The following is a 19,297-nucleotide window of genomic DNA, read 5'->3' on the forward strand; positions in this document are numbered from 1 at the left end:
TTGGCCCGATGACCAGGCCAGGCCGGGTTTGGGCCAAGTTTGGCTGGTGACCGGGCCGGGCCAGGTTGAGCCCAGTTCGACTCGAGCGACTCATGTACACCCCTAGCCCTGATGTTGAAAACAGATGCATGTATTAGAAAACTTCACATAAGTTTTTCATAGCCATACTTTTTTGCTATTGCCCATGTGAATAGTGGATCAACCTGATTCTTAGACTAGGGTAGGGTATCAATATAGGGTGCTATTCTGATGGATTGATTGGATCTTAGACCTATCATACGATGCATGCCTATGTGTGGCATATACATGAACTTTATTACACACGCATAGCACTTAGCAAAGCTCTTCTCACGCAAGAAAAGCTCCACAAATAATGAAAGGTTAGTTTCATGGGAAGTAAGGTTCCCTAAGTCATCAGTCCCATTGTTGTAGTAAAGGGGGCATATGCATACCGGATACAAACGTTCATTTAGTAGTTGCTTCTATGGATGGGCCATAACCCATATCATACAATACTAGCCATTCAATTTGAAAATTTTGTTTATGATCAAAGAAAATGGGCAGTTAAAAAGTCACTCAGCCAGAGTTCCACTGACTGCATGTCCACATTTCCCTAATAAATCCTCCTGTGAAAGGGTAAAAAATCCCCCATGTGTGATTTTTGGAGTACCCATAATCCATGGTTGGCCCGTATGATGAGTAGTTTGGATCGAGTACAAATGTAACTTATATACAAGGATAGGAAACTGTCTCCCTAGTTTTTGGTTATTATTACCATGTTGTTACTATCACCATCACTACTACCTTAATAAAAATATTGTAATTATGAAAAATAATCTAGTACTTAAATTACAGCCCTCCTAGTTCTATGGGGACACGTGGATGGTCCACCCCACGCTTCACACGCAATAATACAAAAATCACATCTGTTCAATAGTGTATAAAATAGCAGGTCAAATGGTTTATGACAGTAGGTCCAGTTAACAACTTAGACCATCCATTTGATCGAGCCATCATCGATCCATTATACTCAGAAAGAACCACATTGATCAGATGATCTCAACCATTCCATCCATGGCTTTGAAAACTTAGGAGTATATAACAGGTCAATTTTTGGATCAGCAGGTTCACCTGATCAATATGATTTTTTATTTTTTTTTTTCAATATTGGCCCATGAATTTTTACTGGACCCAATGTACGGTCTGCATTGATTGAATAGACCGTGTTCATGTGTCCCTATGCAGCTACGAGCACAGTAACTGATAAAGTAATTATTATATACTAATACTGGTATAGTATAGTAATAGTTAGTAATATTATAGTAATAATAATAATTAATACGGTATTATTTTACAAGGTTACTGATTCCACACGCATGTCCAAGCCCAGTATACATCCAAACACAATCGCATGTGTCATAATGTCACACATATTTCAGATCTGAGCTTTCAATCTCGTGAGCTTCACTGTTTAGATGTTTAATCCTTAAAAAAAAAAAAAAAAGGGGGGGGGGCTATTTCACACCTCAGGTGGGCCACAACACATCAAATGAATGGCTAGAAATAAATTTAATAGTCAAATTACTTTATACATTGTCGTCTACATGAAGGATGAAATTGTCTAACTTTTTAGGCAGAAGATCTGGGAGTAGATTTGGTCAGGTTAGGGTGACACTAAGTTCCATCAGGCCTTGATGTGTCGTCTTTTGATTGGTCAGTTAGAAGCTTCTCACAGAAGGGTCCACCAACTTTATAAAGATTGTCGAACTGAGTATATACTCGATCGTGTCTGGCGGCCAATAAAACGGCACAATAAACACAGTGTTACCCGCTTGACCCGATCCACTTCCAAAGATCAAGCATTATTTCCAACTTTACGAAAGCATAGGTCTCACACACATGTTTCATATTTGCATGTTTGCTTGCTTGTGGTGCGTTGGCCCTAGGCATTATTATTATTATTATTATTATTATTATTATTATTATTGAGCAACTATTTAAACCCGCCCCATAAAGGAACACAACCGCCTTTTGACTTTTGGTAATACAAAAGAACAAAGTTTGATTTTTGAATTAATGAGGAAAAGGGGTGTATTTATAAACAGATGTTTACCTTGATCACCATTGAGAGATGCTCCAGTTCTCCAAGTTGCAATAGAACGCTCAGACAGTACAATCCATCAATCTAGAGTGTTCATTAGGTCGAAGACTCATTTCACAGACTACCATGCAAATATCATTTTGATTTGACAAATATTAACTATTTGATCAATGGACTTTAATATGGACGGTCAAGATCATTTTCATAAAATAGGTCCAATCAGCTATTTGCTTTATTTTATTTTTTTTACGGCCCATCATGGATTTCTTGTGTCTAAAAAGCACCTTTGTTAGTCGATCATAACTATGATATACATGGTTTATAAAGAATGGCTGTAGAAAAAGTCCACATCAAGGATGGATTGGATCATCTGATCAGTGCAATTTTTGCATGAGAGCGCACCAAATGTTTGATGGACTTAGTGGACAGTTCAGATCGGCCGATTGCATTGTCAAAATTGAAACGTTGCAACTAAGAGCACTGTAACTTATAGTACTCTGAGAGGTTTGGAGCATTTCTCATTATCATCTAATTCTACTATTGGTCACTTATTGACGTCAGCATAGTCATATTTCATATAGAGAGAGAGAGAGAGAGAGAGAAAGAGAGAGAGGGTATTGGTGTTTGATTACGAACCATCGGGCATGACTTGCGATACGTGAAGTTGGTTACGTGATACAAGTGTACGTAGATGTAGGAAGAGAGAGAGAGAGAGAGAGAGAGAGAGAGAGAGAAATGAAGTCGATGGGAAGTCATTTTAGGGTTAGATAGAAAGTAAGGAGGAGAGAAGGAAGGGGCTGGTCCCATCCGGTGCACTTGTCGGCGTTTCACTGCTTAAAAAGAGAGACCCACGACTCCTCCAATTCTCCCTCATTACACCACCAAACCAACGAGACAAACCTAAAAACACTAGAATTTCAACAACAACAACAACAACAACAACAAGATATGGGCCACCATTCCTGCTGCAACCAACAAAAGGTCAAGAGAGGTCTTTGGTCACCTGAGGAAGATGAAAAGCTCATCCGCTACATCACCACCCATGGCTATGGTTGCTGGAGTGAAGTCCCTGAGAAAGCTGGTCTTTCACCCTCTCTATCTTTTCTCTCTCTCCTCTTCTCTCCTCTTCTCTCTCTCTCTCTCTCTCTCTCTCTCTCTCTCTCAAGCTTTTCTTTCTTCTTCTTCTTCTTTTTTCCTTTTCAGGACTTCAAAGATGTGGGAAAAGTTGTCGGTTGAGGTGGATCAACTATCTGAGACCTGACATTAGAAGAGGAAGGTTTAGCCAAGAGGAGGAGAAATTGATCATCAGCCTCCATGGTATTGTAGGCAACAGGTCTGATTATATGTAAACCCTCTTTCTATTAATTTCTCTTTCCACTCTCTTTTTTCCCTTTTTCTTCCTTCTTATCTATGATGGATTTCACCAACATGAGCCATGGAGTTTACTTAATGTTACCCCACCTTCAATTCAAGATCCATACCCATCTTACCTCTAGAGATATATGACTCAAAGAAAGAAAGAAAAAGAAAAACCCATTTTGCCAAACCTTAAGCTCCCCCACAGGCTCATCTTATTCATCCCTTCATGGTTTTAGGGTTTCTTTTGTTCTTTCTTGTGAGGGAGCTACAGTAACATGAGCTATAGGGAATCTTCCTACCATACACAACGGCAAGCGCAACAAGCATTAACTAGAGCTCATGAACTTTTTTATTTTTTATTTGTATCTACAGCTCATGACCTAAAATACCCATTTTGCAAATATTAAGCTCTTCACCATGCTTATGTTAGACTCATCCTTTCATTGTTTTAGGGTTTTTTTTTTATTATTATTTTTATTTCGTTCTTTCTTTCTTTCATGTGAAGCAAATACACTAACATGAGCCATGGGGACTACCTAACGTGAACAACATAGGTGAAACATCTAAATCAGGCAGAATCTAGGTCTCATGATTTTATTTTTTATTTTAAATTCCAAATATGAAGCTGATCAACATGCCCATATTAGATTCATCACTTCATTGTTTTAGGGTTTTGTTCTGTTCTTTAATATCCAAAGAGGTACCCTAACATGAGCTATGGGAGCTACTGATATAGATAGCACTTAAGTGGAAAATCCATATCCAGCATGTCTAGGGTTGTAACTTGAAACCCTGGTGCCAGATACTATCTCCCCAACATGCTCATTTTATCTTCGAACCCTTATTGTTTCTATGTCCTTTCTGTTCTTTTATGTGAAGAATACAAACATGAACCATGGGATCTACATAACATGTCTATGGTTCATAGTTTAAAAACCATGTGTGCCAAATATTTAACTATCCAACTAGCTCACGTTAGATTCATCCTCTCATTCTCTTATGTATTTTATCTCTTCCTCTCTGTGAAGCATGCTATAACATGAGCTATGCAAACATTGCTAAAATGCCTAGGCCTCCTAAATTCTGACCCTTGGTACCAAGTACTAAACTCAGCAACTGGTTCCTCTCTGAAAATTTTAGGTTGTAATGTGCATGTTTGTAGGTGGGCTCATATAGCTAGTCACTTGCCTGGGAGAACTGACAATGAGATAAAGAATTATTGGAATTCATGGATCAAGAAGAAGATACGGAAGACTCCAGCGGCACCTCCGACAACTGTCCAAGTCCCACCCAGTATAGAATTTTCTCCGTCAAGTTTTGGTTACGACCAATTTGATATATTAAACCAAGATATGATGACAAAGCCGGTTCCTGAGAATGTGTTTTCTTCTCCTTGCCCCCTATTCACATTTGAGAACAGTTTAGGCGGTGGTGCAAGTGCAAGAGATGAACTTATTGCTTATGAAGTTGCGGGAACGAACACCACCGACGTATGGAATTCGAATCAAACTCAGGTGCAAGTACCGCCCCCACCGTTTGAGTTTGCAGGCGGCATGGACCCGAATTATTTGCCACCATTATTAGATAATGTGGAGAACATGGTGCCTGTGGAGGTACAATCTTGTTGCATGGATGAGGAAGGAGATATTGGTGGTGAATGCTTAGAAAGGCAAGAGTTGAGTGAATGGGTTGAATCCCAGCAATGCCCAACCTTTCTAATCTGGGAGCAAGTTGAAGGACAGCTGAGTGGGGCTGGGATCCCATCAGCTCCATCTAATGTGGAAGCTATGCTTGCTTCTTATCCTTCTTCTTTGTAAGGTGCTAATGAACTAATGAATCTCTCTCTCTCTCTCTCTCTCTCTCTCTCTCTCTCTCTCTCTCTCTCTCTCTCTCTCTCTCTCTCGGGTTTTCAAGTGAGATGGACATTATTAGATTGTTTAGAGGTATTGTGATGTTTGGATGTGTGTGTGTGTGTGTGTGTGTGTTTTCTTTTTCCTTTTTTTTTTTCTTTTTTCATTGAAGAGATGTACTTTGAGGATTGTATTTATAAGAGGCATGCAATGTTTTGTGATCTTTGAAAACAATTGAAGAAAAGAACAAAAAAAAGAGTCAACCGCCCACAATTCATGATCATCATATATCATTGGGACCCATTTCCGGAGGCTTTTAAAATAAAAAATTTAAAAATACCGTACGTTTGTATGCGGAGGATCTAAGACTCCATAGCAATGTTATACCCACCTTTTGTTGTTTTCTTAATGTTACTTCTACACGTGGTTTATTAATGTAGGAATAGAATATATATAACAATGCAAGAAGATCCAAGTACCTAACGATTTTGAAACATCACCCTCTTACATTCCTTGTATAATCTTGTAAACAACGCATACAATGAACATTTTAATTTTCAAATGAAAATGGAAACGTAACAAATGAAAGTGAGAAAGGAACAACAAGGTTCGTTAGCTTGATCCATCAATCTAAATCGATTCCAATACACTAATAAATAGAGAAAACAATTATAATATGAGGTTTGCTTAGTGGGTCTTGCCCAATAAGCACGCACCCTCTGCCCCACTAAGTGATAATTCAGACTCTTCATCTGGAAGGTCCCGGTCCGTAGTGTGGGACATATGTATAGAGCCGGTCCAAAAGATAAAGGCATGCAACATGATCAAAAGGAAGAGCTGCGATGGGACGCCCGCTTTATATATATATTCACACCAGGAGATAACACAATTCTTGCAATCGGACCATGCCACGTGAGATTTTATACTGATTTTATACTATTTCCTAGCTATGATGAGCCCACCTGAATTTTTTTTACCAGTGTGACATCAGGCATTAAGCCCAACATGCATGGGTGGCTCGCCCGATGTATGGGTGTATCTCATCCACACGAAGTCATCCATCCACGTCAGCCAATAATCACGCCCCTTGTGACTACGCAATTATGCAATCGTTTTTGTGTCTGACAGGTCCTTTTATAGTGTATCGTCTTTGTTTTTATATCACGTCCTTCATGTGATTACACCAGGTGGATCTGATGGCTAATAAGATAATACTTCCCCGCATCACTTTATGAAAAAAGTGTTGGGAAATTGCAGAAATACTTAGAGACAAATCAAGCAAAGTAATCGCAATTGTATAACTAAATTAAAAAAAGAACAATCTGAATTTCGCGTGGAAAAACCCTTCCAGGATAAAAATTAGTACTGTACAAAGCGACGAGCATACACGATAAAAGCAGAAATTACAAGATAGAGTTTTAACGATTTGAACAAGCCTTGAATCTCTTTTCACAAGCCCTAGCTATGCCCTTGAAACCTTAGGAATGAATTAGAAAGCCCTAATACACTTCTCCTCATCTCAAATCCCGATTATATCCGATATATATACTATCACAACAGGAATAGGAAACAAATCCAGCACTTACCCAACTCTGCGCTCGTGCTCGATGAGACCTTCGATGGCATTGACAACCTTCAATGCCATTGAATAGTAACACCTAAAACGTTCTATCAACTAACATGGAGGTTTTTAGATTTTCTTGATGTGATCAAGCATCCGTTGATAGCATCGACATCGGCTCAATGGCATCAAGTGGTCTGTCGATGGCATCAACAAACCCTTGTTATTGACAGAGTTAAAACATCAACAACAAAATTAAGATAAAATTCTTACAGACTATGTGATCAGTAAGAAAATATCATGAAACAAAAAGAACTTTTTTGCCATGAGACATGCTTAGGTAAAAGTTGTTGCAAAACACATGACACTATATATATATATATATATATATATATAAGTCATACGTACTGTAACGGCCTAGAAAAGAAGTCACAGTTGTTGTTCTAACAAGCAGTGATGCTTCTCATGACAAATGGTAGAAGTAAAATGGTTGCACACACATGAAGCCATAAGTGGAGAGCTCTGATACACACGATTTACTGACGTGATGATCAACAATGACACATGGCACGACATGATTGGTCAAGGGCATCTAAAAGCAAGCTAATTACCGAAAATTACGATAACATCTCTCAAGATAGAAATACAATCAACTATCCTTACTTGACGACTAATCAATTGAAAGAAAAACTGTAAAATTTTCTTAAGTTAGAACTGTAATTAGTCACGTTTGCTAATTATCCAATCAATCAAGAGAAGATCTTGGAGGCCAATTTGAATATGCATATCCAATAAACCGCTTTATACATATTCTATGAATAAATAGTTAACATTAGGTGTCTTGTTATGGCCCGGTCTTGCGCTATGAATAAATAGTTGCCATTAGGTGTCAACCCTTTCCGCAAACTATGATTGTCTTGCCTAATGAAGCCCGACTAATGATGAATGGATTATCATTTCCAATGACTGCCTATCTACGAAGCTGGCTATGTAGGCGATCCAGCTTTTGTGCTCGATGACCTTCTTACCACAAACAGGCAGTCATTTTCAATGACTGTCTCACTATGAATAGGCTATCATTAGCTATCCTTTTTCTTTTTCATTTTATTCTCTTTCTCTTATATATAGCTGATTGTAGTTAAACTCATTTATTTAATTGATCAACTTCAGCCTAGTTTTATTCTTTCTGATTATATTATTCGATTATTAAATGGTATAAAATAAATCGTGCGCTTAATCAAAAGTAAAGTCCTCACTCTAAAGGTGAAAAGAACTCATTACAAGGATGAATTGTCTTCTTCGCAAATTGTCTAATCCTGTACAATTGGTGGTTGAGTAGTCAGGTCAATTTACACAAATCCAGTCATAAGATTACTATTTCATTGCCTGAGGTCACAAGTCATTCAGTTTGAGTTGAGCCTGGCACACCCACCATGCGCACACACATGATACATTTGACTAAATTTGAAACCAACACTCGGGGCATCTAGAATTCATAGGCCACCTTATCCACTCCTTGAGGTAGATAGTGTGAGCCCCTCAACATAAACTCTTTAGTTTGCAAAATACATCATTTGCATCATTACTCTATCTCATCTCCAAGGAAATAGGATTTTCATACTTAACAATTACCATTCTTAACACACTTTACATGAATGGTTATGATCCCCAATAAGTGATATTCTTTCCATGTAGACGATATGCTATACAAGCTTCTTGATGAACGGTGTGGGTCATGGCATGGTAGGATATAAAAAGGGAGAGCCAATCATATATTATTGCTTATATATGCTTTCGCAGAAACTCAATAGAATTTATATGGCCCAACTTAAAGTTGCTTTCCTCTTCTCCCTCTATCTCTAAACTCAAATAAGACAACTGGCAGGAGATGTATTATCAAATTCATTTTTATTTAGGATCTTGATTTAAATCAGTAGATTCTAGTATATGTTGGAGATGACCTCCATCAGCTCCACTGTGATGTTCGCATCACATTCATTCCATCTATAGTGTTTGCTAACTCAATTTCACCCCCGATCCCAAAACTCAACCTAGTAAGACACACCATAGGGAAAAGAGAGAAATCATGACTAAAACCTAGTTTTAAAATGGCTTGAATTTTGGTGTGTCCCAGGTGGGCCTAACAAAACAGCTTGGGAGGTTTTATTAGTTGAGCATCCCTTCCCAATAGTTCCCCATGGTGCAGTCCACCTAAGTTTTTAAGCATACAGATTTTTTGTATCATGGTCTAACAATGAAGGGCACACCTCATGGAGGGGTGGATCTAATGCACGCATTATGGTGGATCCTCGAGCCATCATCCATACCATAACTTATGATAGATTTGACTCCATATAATAATTTTTCTTTAATTTGGCCTTATGGACATTGATAAACATTGGTCCAATTCTTCCTAATGTTGGCGAAGAGCTGCATGATAATCCTCATTTGAAGATTCACCTTCTCGCATAATCGCAATCTCATGATGCAACAAAAGAAAGTGGGCTAAGTCATGATTTTGGGAATACCTATTAACAATAGTATCCCAATGTGATTTTATATACAATCTTCCTTTTAAGCATTAAGAATGATTAATTTATGGTTACATAAAATGGAGCAACCAAGTCATGATTGTATAAGATAACTTAACCATTCATCATATTTATGTCATTTACTTTTGGAGCTTTTTTAGTGCTAGTGAGATATCCTAAATTTTTTAGTCCTCCAAAGAGAGCTTATCATATGATAATTTATGATAACCAAGTCATGATTGCTTTTGTAGTGCATACTCAAACCATGTCAAATAATTTGTTCCATCGAGAAGGACAGTTGTAATTAACAAATTCAACTGCGAAGATGAAGATGCCAACGTATTGGATAACAATCCTTTGAAATTCTCCCATTATAGAAAAAATCACCAATGAATAAATCCAAAAAATAAAACAAAGAGTCACAAAGGGAGTACGCAGATCATGAAATAAATATCAATACTAAAAGGGCAATGAATGAAGAGAAGGCATTGAAGAAAGAAGCATTATCGTGCGTATGTGGCAACAAGGAAGGAATTTATGCCATAAAATCCATAAGCAATAACAACAAGATTGTCAGAGTAGTGTTACTAGTGTTGAGGACTCTTTTTAATCTAGTTTATAGCACACTCCCTTTTAGACTAGAATTTATTTATAAGGAGGAGTTAGAATTTCAATGAAATACTAGTTATGGTGCTTTACTACTGTTGATGCAAAAATCTGGTTCACCCTCGCTAAGCTGTTGGACTTTCAAATACCTGCACAGGAAGAAGACAAAAGAGACCCTAGCTAGAGCAAGGGACCCTCCGATGCCAAAGTTATGCTAGGAATCTGGGTTTAGTAATATAGAGGGGTTCTGGGTGAGAGATTTTGTGTACCTTTCACCGTAAAAATGTCTTCTATTTATAGGGTAAGAGTTGATTACATGGATGAAGATGTTTCCTAAATTATAGGCGTGCGTTCAGCAGACGTCTCTCAACCGTTTCGCGCGATCTCTAGTGAAGATAAGATCAAGTGGTCGAACCTTGAGAAAGTTTGAGGCGAATGGTAGAGGCTAAGGTCTATGGCCGACCTGACTTACCAAGGCCAACCTACTGATGCTGGAGTGGTCTTTGCTGACCTAACCTAGGTACTTGGAAGAGCTTTGAACCTCTCCTTATCATTAGGCAGATGACGGACCTGCCGACCTCTCTTCCTTGGCTATTGAGGAGCTCATTAGTCATGACCGGTGCTGACCGACCTCGTGTCCTGCAAAAATGTCCGAGCTGACCTCTTCTCTTTAGTCGGTCCATTTTTACCCATAACAATAAGCCCCCTGCTTTCGAGCTCGCGCAGTGGGCTTGGGAAATAAGTTAGTTTTGGTGAGGTCGAACATTTTAGCCGAGTATGAGCATTAGGGTGAGCTTTTAAGCTCTTCCTTTTACTAGGGGATTCTGCTTTTGTCAAACAGATGGGTTAGCTGCAATGACCCCCTCATAAGGAGTCAAGCAGTTTACTTAGGAGAATTATTTTCCATTGCACTAAGAGATCCTCATTGTAAATCGTACGATTTGAGTGGCGTTACCAATTAGTGGTCCGACCTCTTCTTTAAAGGTCGGATGACTGATAAGAACTGTTTTTCCCTTACACTAAGGGAAGTCCTCGGTTGGCCATGTAGTAGAATCGAATAATGGTCCAACCTCTTCTCTAAGGGTCGGACGATTGGTGAAAGGATTGTTTTCCCTTGCACTAAGGAAAGTCCTCAGTAGTTCGTGCAACTCGGATTGTAGAAAAAGAGATTTTCTTCTCGATATGGGGAAGCTCTTTCATAGTATAATTCATGGTAGATGACTTTTTTCTTTGCACTAAGGGAAGTCCTCATAGTTGATTTTACAACTTGAATAATCGAAATTTGAAAGAAGTTCTCTTCCCTTGACCTGGGGAAGTTTTTCCATTATAGAATAGTAGAGGAGAAATGGTAGCAGTATCGCGAGCACCTTCTTCCCTTTTAGAAAGGGAGGTTGCCCTTGTCGAGTAGGTCGGTCAGTTGACACGTCTTATTACCGAGCTCGGTTGATTGGTTCAGCTCGGTCATTAAGTTTCCTTGACCAGCCCAGCTTCCTCAAGTACCTGCTTCGGCTTGGTGTTCAAAAGAGTGTATCGATGGAAGCAACTTTCCGGATGTCGGTTGGTACAATGGTATCGATCTTGGTCATCTTTTTTCTTTCTTTTGGTGTTAACATCAGAAGGCTCTCCTTTTTCCATTCTCTTCCTCTACTCAGTCGAGTTATTTCCTCTTCAAACAGCTCTTCGTGAACTAAAGAGCTCCTCAGTATTGGAATATTTGTTAGCTCGATTAAGTAGGTTGCCGATGGTAGTCAGGGGGTTCTTACCAATAGAGAAGAGAAACTTTCCTTATTTGAGGCCGGCCACCATGGCAGTCAAAGCTATCTGGTCGGAATAATCGTCGACCTGGACAGCTTCGGCATTGAAACGGATGAGGTAGTCTCTTAACAGCTCATCCTCCCTCTGCTTGATTGTGAGAAGATGAGCTGATGACTTTCTTTTGTCTCTTCTACCGATGAACTGTGTAATGAGGCTTTGTTGAGTTGCAAAAAGGAACTGGTGGACCTCAGCTTCAGCTACCTGAACTACTATCGAGCAACTCCTGATAAGGTCAAGGAGAATGATTGGCATATTACAAGGTCCGAGACGCCATGAAGCTCCATCCAGGCTTTGAAGGACTCGAGGTACTTGGCCGGATCGGCGATTCTAGAGTAAAGGGTCATCTGTCGCATCCGAAACCTGGGCGGAAGTGGAGATGTCATAATGTCGTCGGTGAATGATGGTTCGGTTTCTCCTAAAATGGCCTCTACTGAGGTCGGCACTCGGGCATGGTAAGCTTGTCTGATGTTGTTAATCTACCCTCGAAGTTTCCTAAGCTTTGCCTCCCAAGGGCCCTTATTCTTGGCCACTGCTACAGAGACTTTTCCACAGCTCTTCCTCTCTAGAGAGGGGCAGAGATCAAAATCGAGAGTGGTTGCCCTTGAAGTGTGGGAAAGGGCATGGGCTGGCAGTTTATGAGGTTGCTTGTTTCTTTATGAGTTGACTGGTGCTCGAGGCGATGTAGTGGAGGCACCCTCTTCTGCATTACGATCAGGGGTGGATTTTGTCTCTCCATGAGTTGATCCATGTTTTAATTCAGGACTTCGACTCGATTCTCCAATGAGACTAATCGACCACCCTAGGTGCGGAATCGAGGAGCAGGTGTTGTGGGAGTAGAGTCGGCCCACTGCTGATAGGGTTGGGCACCCTACTCGGCTGATGATTCAGGAAAAACTGAAATGGCTGCAGCAGATGATTCCAGAAGAGCTGGGATGGTTGCAACAATGACAGCTAGAGCTTTCTTCTTTCCTTTCTCCATTGTGGTTTTCTGGTAAAGTAGGAACGGCTTTGATGTCGTTCCCACATACGACACGAAATTGTTGATGCAAAAATCTGGTTCACCCTCGCTGAGTTGTTGGACCTTCAAACGTACACCTACACAGGAAGAAGACAAAGGAGACCCTGGCTAGAATAGGGGACCCTCCAATGCCAAAGTCAGGCTAGGAATCTGGGTCTAATAGTATCGAGGGGTTCTAGGTGAGAGATTTTGTGTACCTTTCACTGCAGATAGGTCCTCTATTTATAAGGCAAGAGTTGATTACGTGGGTCGAGACATTTTCTAAATTATAAGCGTGCGTTCAGTAGACGTCTCTCAACTATTTCGTGTGATTTCTGGTGAAGATAAGATCAAGCGGTCGAACCCCGAGAAAGTTTGAGGCAGATGGTGGAGGCTGAGGTGGTCTTGGCCAACCTGACCTGGGGGTAGTATGCTGACCTGACCTAGGTACTCGGATGAGCTTTGAACCTCCACTTATCATTGGGCAGATGACGGACCTGCCGACCTACCAATGTTTCTTCCTTGGCTATTGAGGAGTTCATTGGTCATGACCGGCAATGGTCAACCTCATGTCTCACAAAGATGTCTGAGCTGACCTCTTCTCTTTAGTTAAGCCATTTTTACCCGTAACAACTACCTTATAGTTTTCCATGTCATACTACACATAAATCTTGTGATCTTGTCTTAGCCCATGCATCTATATCTAATATAATCCATCCATTGTCATGGTCTTCTACCAAAGACCCAATGCCTATGCAAATATAAGTGGTGGGCCCTTAAATTTGGACCATCAAATGCAATCAAAACTTTTTTAACGGTTAAAATAAAAGTTTAACGGTTGAAAATACTTGTAAATGTTTTTTAATTAGTGTTAAGCTCAACGAAAAAATCACTCGATGAACATTTGATCTCTTCTATCCAAGAGTGAGTTCCTAAAAAACTAGCGGATCCCTTATTAGCCCATGTGAGTATCAACAAACTTTGATGGATGTACCAAGTTATACTCATTTTTATTAGATACATGATGACCTTATAAAGTGAGCCAAAGCATATATATAATCAAAACCTAAAACCCACATACATAATTAGGTCAAGGATTAATTAGATCCAATGCATCCTCAAGTCAATCATAATCCAGGCATGATGAGTCTCTTATTCTAAAGACTTGACCATGATCCACCAATGCCAGTGCTCAATAGGTCCAACACTAAAAGCCCATATCCATGATATACTCACTCTTATTAGGGTAAGGCTAAGACATTGATTTGTCATTGTACCAGACTATGAAGACCTTCTATCATAACACATCATCAGTCCTCCCACAAAGGATGACCACATTTATCACTATGATGATTATAACTACAACATGTTTTCCCTATAACTTGTTAGGTAGTCATGGAATAACAAGAAACCGAGATTCATGAATCATATCTCTCTATTGATCAATAACCATTGTGTCCAATATCAAGATTGTAAAAATAAGTAAAGAATCCCTCTTATTTAACCCATATATACATTTATTTTAATGCACCTCCACATGTTAATATGGCACAACAATCTACCCATCACTAGGACTCTTGATTATCATGACCAATGATCACTAAGATCATCAATGTCATATCCACGTGTTGTCGAGATTTACATTAATTTTCTAGAGCACAGATCCAAACCTCAGCCCATCCCTAGAATCAGCCACTAATTCTTTCCCAATCTGAGAAGTCTTGTCAACTAACCACATTTGTCTCAGGGAGATTGGACGGAACATGTTTATGTTATAACTACGGGATGACAGTCTACGCCCGTCGGATCTGAATTTGGTGTGATTTCAGTGCAGCGAAGCCAGATTCATACATATGAAACTTACACTCAAGCAATGAATAGGAATGACATGCTTCTGCTACCAGACTGTATTAGTTCCCATACCATGGTTTTAAGACTCAACTGAGTCGACTCGGACTCGCTTCGCCCCAATCGGGTTCGATACCACAAATTACGGAGTGGCAACTCGGTCTGGACTGGGATTAGGATCGGTCAGCCAAGGTTTGACTTGTGAGCCCAGCTCAGAGAATTGAATTCCTATATCTGAAGCTCATAGGCTGCTGCGGCTTGGACTTGGGTCCCTGCATCAGTGGTCAGACCTGCACCACCTTTTTGTACAGCCCGGCCTGACTCATTGCAGCAGCTTAACAGGGAGCTGCTTGATATGGGCTTATGCAATTCGTTTTCTACAGGCTGGGCTTGGGTTGGCTTGGGGCCGATTTTTAACTGTTCAGATCAGGCCTGTCACATTGTGTTTATTTGAGAATTTGATTTTGCTAAGCCCAATCCGGAGCTATTGACAGAAATTAGTAGGGCTGAAAGTCGGGTGGGTTGGGTTGGGTTGGTGCTCAACCCTAGCCCAACCCAAGGATCCTATACGTTAACCCTAACACAACACAACCCAACCCAACCTCGGGTTGGAAATTCTCAACCCAAGCCCAACCCAAGCGGGCTCGATCGGGTTGGGCGGGTTGTTCGGGCGGATGCATGCTAATATTTTCATTATTATTTATGGTAAAGAACTTTATTTTTTCTAAACAAACAAGCTAAAATATAGGATTACTCTTTTAAAGGTTCGTGTTATGTAGTAAGCAATCTATTTGAGAGAGAAACTTGGCATATCTTGTTAGCTTGAGTCATTGGAAATGGCGTGGACCAATGAGACCTGACGGCACTAGAATTTCCTATGCCTTCAACAGAGATGATCCACACTCAATTACAATTTATAACTTATATATTAATTGGGTTCGGGTTGAGTCGGGCAACTCAAGACCTCAACCGAAGCCCGACCCAACCTTTATCGGGTTGGTGTTTATATAGCCCAAGCTCAAGACCAAACCCGGTACATCCTGCCCGAGCCCAACCCAATGTCAGGTCAGTCACAGGTCAGTCGGGTTGAACCCGGCCGACTTTCACCCCTAGAAATTAGGATGGAAATGGGACAGTTTTGGGCCAGGCTAGGCCTCAGCTCAGTCCGACAATAAAAACCCAGGTGACGAGCCCGACAAGGGGCCGAGAATAACAGGACCAAACCCGAGACAGAGCCGTGTATCAGCTGGAGGCTTGGGAAGTAATGGGAACGTGATCTGAACAGAAGACCAGGAGTGCCAAGGGCCAACCATGAGGTGGGTCATGCGTCAGAAAAAAAGTGGACAGTTGAAGACAAGCTTCTTCGTTATATTTTTCAGACCCGTGTCAACCTATCGGTTGTGCGGGCTGATGTTCGGGTGAGATCATCTACAGGGTTGGCCAGAAATGCATCACTTTCTATAAGTGCATGAGATACAAACCGTCCATCAGGCACACGGCCGTGTGTTTCGCCGTGATTCCACAACAACAACGAAAAAAAGGCTGACTCAACACTCAGGTTGGCCAACCCATAAGGAACCATATAAAATTATACTAAAGCTTCTAAATTTGCATAGCATGTCCGGTTGAAAATCAATGCCTCAAATTTATGCTAAAACAGGGGCAATTAATCGGTCTATAATTTGGTCGAAAGGTTGAAGGATATCAAACATATTCGGTTTTTAGGCAAAATTCTCTGAATTTGTTTTGTAGTTTTTGATAGGTTATAAACTTTGGTCAACAAGTTGACCCGACTGATCGTCGCATCTCAACCGGTCGAATCAACAGGTCGGCAGATTACAGTTTGTGCGGTTTTGTGCGATTTGTTTATATTTCTATTATACCTTATATATATTGGTGTAATTGAAATTAGGGTGTGGGCATACGTAATTAAGGTCTAGGGTTTTTCTCTTGAGGTTTTGAAATGGAAAGATTTCATCTATTGTAACTTTGTCATTCATAATGCACTTTGTTGTGGTTTTCACCAATGAGGGTTTTTTCACGTAAATTCAAAGTGCTTTTCGTTACATATGCTCGTGCGATTGTGATTACTTTATTTAATTTGACTTTGTGTGCTTCTGTGAGTCTCAATATGGTCCACCTAAGTTAAATATCGGGAACTTTTTTACTCATTCTTTCATCCTAATGAAGCACACCAGATGAATGGATTGGATGGCATATAAACACCATGGTAAGCCCTAAACTAAACTAATAGTGAGCATGCCCATCCCATTTGTTTTTTATGTTGTGGCTTACCTAAGTTTTGGATCATTATGATTTTTCAGTTCCTTAGTTAATACGAGGCATTTTACATGATGGATGGAATGGATCTCCCTTAGGATTCCACGTCCCTGATGAAAAATAATTCAGCGGAAATGAAAATTAGGGAAGCGGATTGCATACTGAGTGAGCTCTGTGGGGGTACCATGAATGTATGTCTCATATCCACATGGTCGGTCCATCTGATTTTTCCAACTCATTTTAAGGCATGAGCCCAAAATTAAAGCATATCCAAAGGTCAAGTGGATCATACAATTGAAAACAGTGCAGATAATGACATTTACTGTTGGAACCTTCCTAGGGCCCACAGTGACTTTTATATGTCCCTATTCATATGATTACACAGACATGATGAAGGGAAAATATAAACATCAGCTTGATCCAAAACTTCTGTGGCCCCCTTTCTAGGACCCATATTGACATTTATTTGTCATCAGACATGTTCATATGGTCACGGAGATATGACCAACTTAAAATACCACAGTGACTAAAAATACCAGAGTGACGTTTATTTGTGTTTGAACCTGTTCATATGGTCACATAGACATGCCGGAAGAAAAATACAAATATCAGTTGATCCAAAACTACTACAGAAAAATTTTGGACGATAAATACCTTCGGTTGGCGTTGTTTCCTGTTTTTCAAGCTCATTTTAGGACACGAGCCTAGTAGTCATTTCAGTGTGTCAGCTGATAGGTACTCTTTTAACAAACCAACTCTGAATAAATAAAAGGTTTACCTACCAAATTCACACGTGGCACATTGTGCAAGATCCAAGCCATTTATCAAGTGGGCTCCATCGTACATGTGCCTTGGAACAAATTTGTAGCCAAGCAACTGCTCATCCTGGCACACAAGCATGTCAATGCAGACTTTTCAATGAAGGTAATGGACATGGGCCTTTCTTTTCTTTTTGTTTTGGGGGGCCCATTTGGCTACCCTCAAAGCTCTATTTGCATAGAATATTTTGAAAACACATGTAAGGTGTTTGAAGGTTAAAGGTCAACGGTCTCAAATACGACACATTCATAATTGCATCTTGTATGTTACATGCATCATTCATGTTGAGGAACCGCGAAAGTATGTAGAAACGAATCAACCAAAATACACGCAATCGTACAACTAAATCCAAATTAGAACAATCTGAATTTTATGTAAAAAAATCCTTACAGGAAAAAACCATGGCACAAAGCGACGAGTATGTACTATGAAAGCAAAAATTACAGGAGATAGAGTGTTACCGATTCGAAAAAGCCTCAAACCCACTTCATAAGCCCTAGTTATGCCCTTGAAATCCTTAGGAACAAATTAAAAGGCCCTCTCTATACCCTAATCTTGATTACACCCAGTGTTCGAATTATCTCCGATATTATCAAAATATCTCCAATATTATCTTTATCTTCAGGTCAACAATGTCGATAACACTAGTACCGATACCGATACCGATAACGCTAGTAGTATCAGAAATTTCAGGTATTAGCAATGTATCACTAATGTAATCACCAATATTTTCAACTATGTAAATTCCAGGTGTCGCTTATATTGTCAATGCATCAATATCGCCAATGTATCACCAATATTTTTTTACTATACAAATTCTAGGTAATACTTGTATCATAAGTGTATCGACGATATTTCAATAATATCGCCAACATATTGATATATCAAAATTTTGTTTATTAGAAAAAAATATATATTTTTCAATTTTTTTTCATGGACACATGGTTGTATTTAGTGTTCAATTTGTCATTGATAATACTAATAATATCTTGGTAAATATCATGTGTTGTTAATATTTTGCAATATTGACGGATGTTTGAATGGAATGTTGGATGGTTAAATAGGCCAGATGGGATGATTAGACTGATTTCTTACAATAGCTCATGCTTTTAAGGCCCCATTAAATAAAAACTTGTTATATATGCATTCTTTTTATAATTTTTTTATTTCTAAATATATAAATATGTACATTTTAGCATCCTCTGTTTGCAGTAATGGACACTCAACATCCTGTAATAAACACAATGATTATACTCACTCCCGGTAAACTTTTGACTCACCATGAAATAATCAAATTTCTTATACTACTGCCTAGGCAATTGTTTCAGGTCGTACAACGACCTCTTCAACCTGAAAATCTTGTTCTCTGCTGCTTTTATTTTAAAACCTTCTATTTGCTTAATATAAATCTGCTATTTTAATTTCCCATGCAAGAAGGCAATTTTCACATCCATTTGTTTCAGCTCGAAATCGTATTGGGCAACCAGCGCTAAAACGAATCTGATAAATACTTGCTTCACCACGGGCATA

At 39.6% G+C, this 19,297-nt stretch overlaps 1 protein-coding gene across 1 annotated transcript; it reads left to right on the forward strand.

The window, feature by feature from the left end:
- The first annotated feature begins 2,846 nt into the window (after positions 1-2,846).
- Positions 2,847-5,533, forward strand: LOC131233816 (transcription repressor MYB6). Its single transcript, XM_058230632.1, has 3 exons — positions 2,847-3,182; positions 3,305-3,434; positions 4,623-5,533. Exons 1-3 carry the CDS (start codon positions 3,050-3,052, stop codon positions 5,275-5,277), a joined length of 918 nt encoding a protein of 305 aa, XP_058086615.1. The 5' UTR covers positions 2,847-3,049; the 3' UTR covers positions 5,278-5,533.
- Positions 5,534-19,297: the final 13,764 nt, after the last annotated feature.

Source organism: Magnolia sinica, chromosome 18 (genome assembly GCF_029962835.1).
Source record: "Magnolia sinica isolate HGM2019 chromosome 18, MsV1, whole genome shotgun sequence".
NCBI classification, from domain to species: domain Eukaryota; kingdom Viridiplantae; phylum Streptophyta; class Magnoliopsida; order Magnoliales; family Magnoliaceae; genus Magnolia; species Magnolia sinica.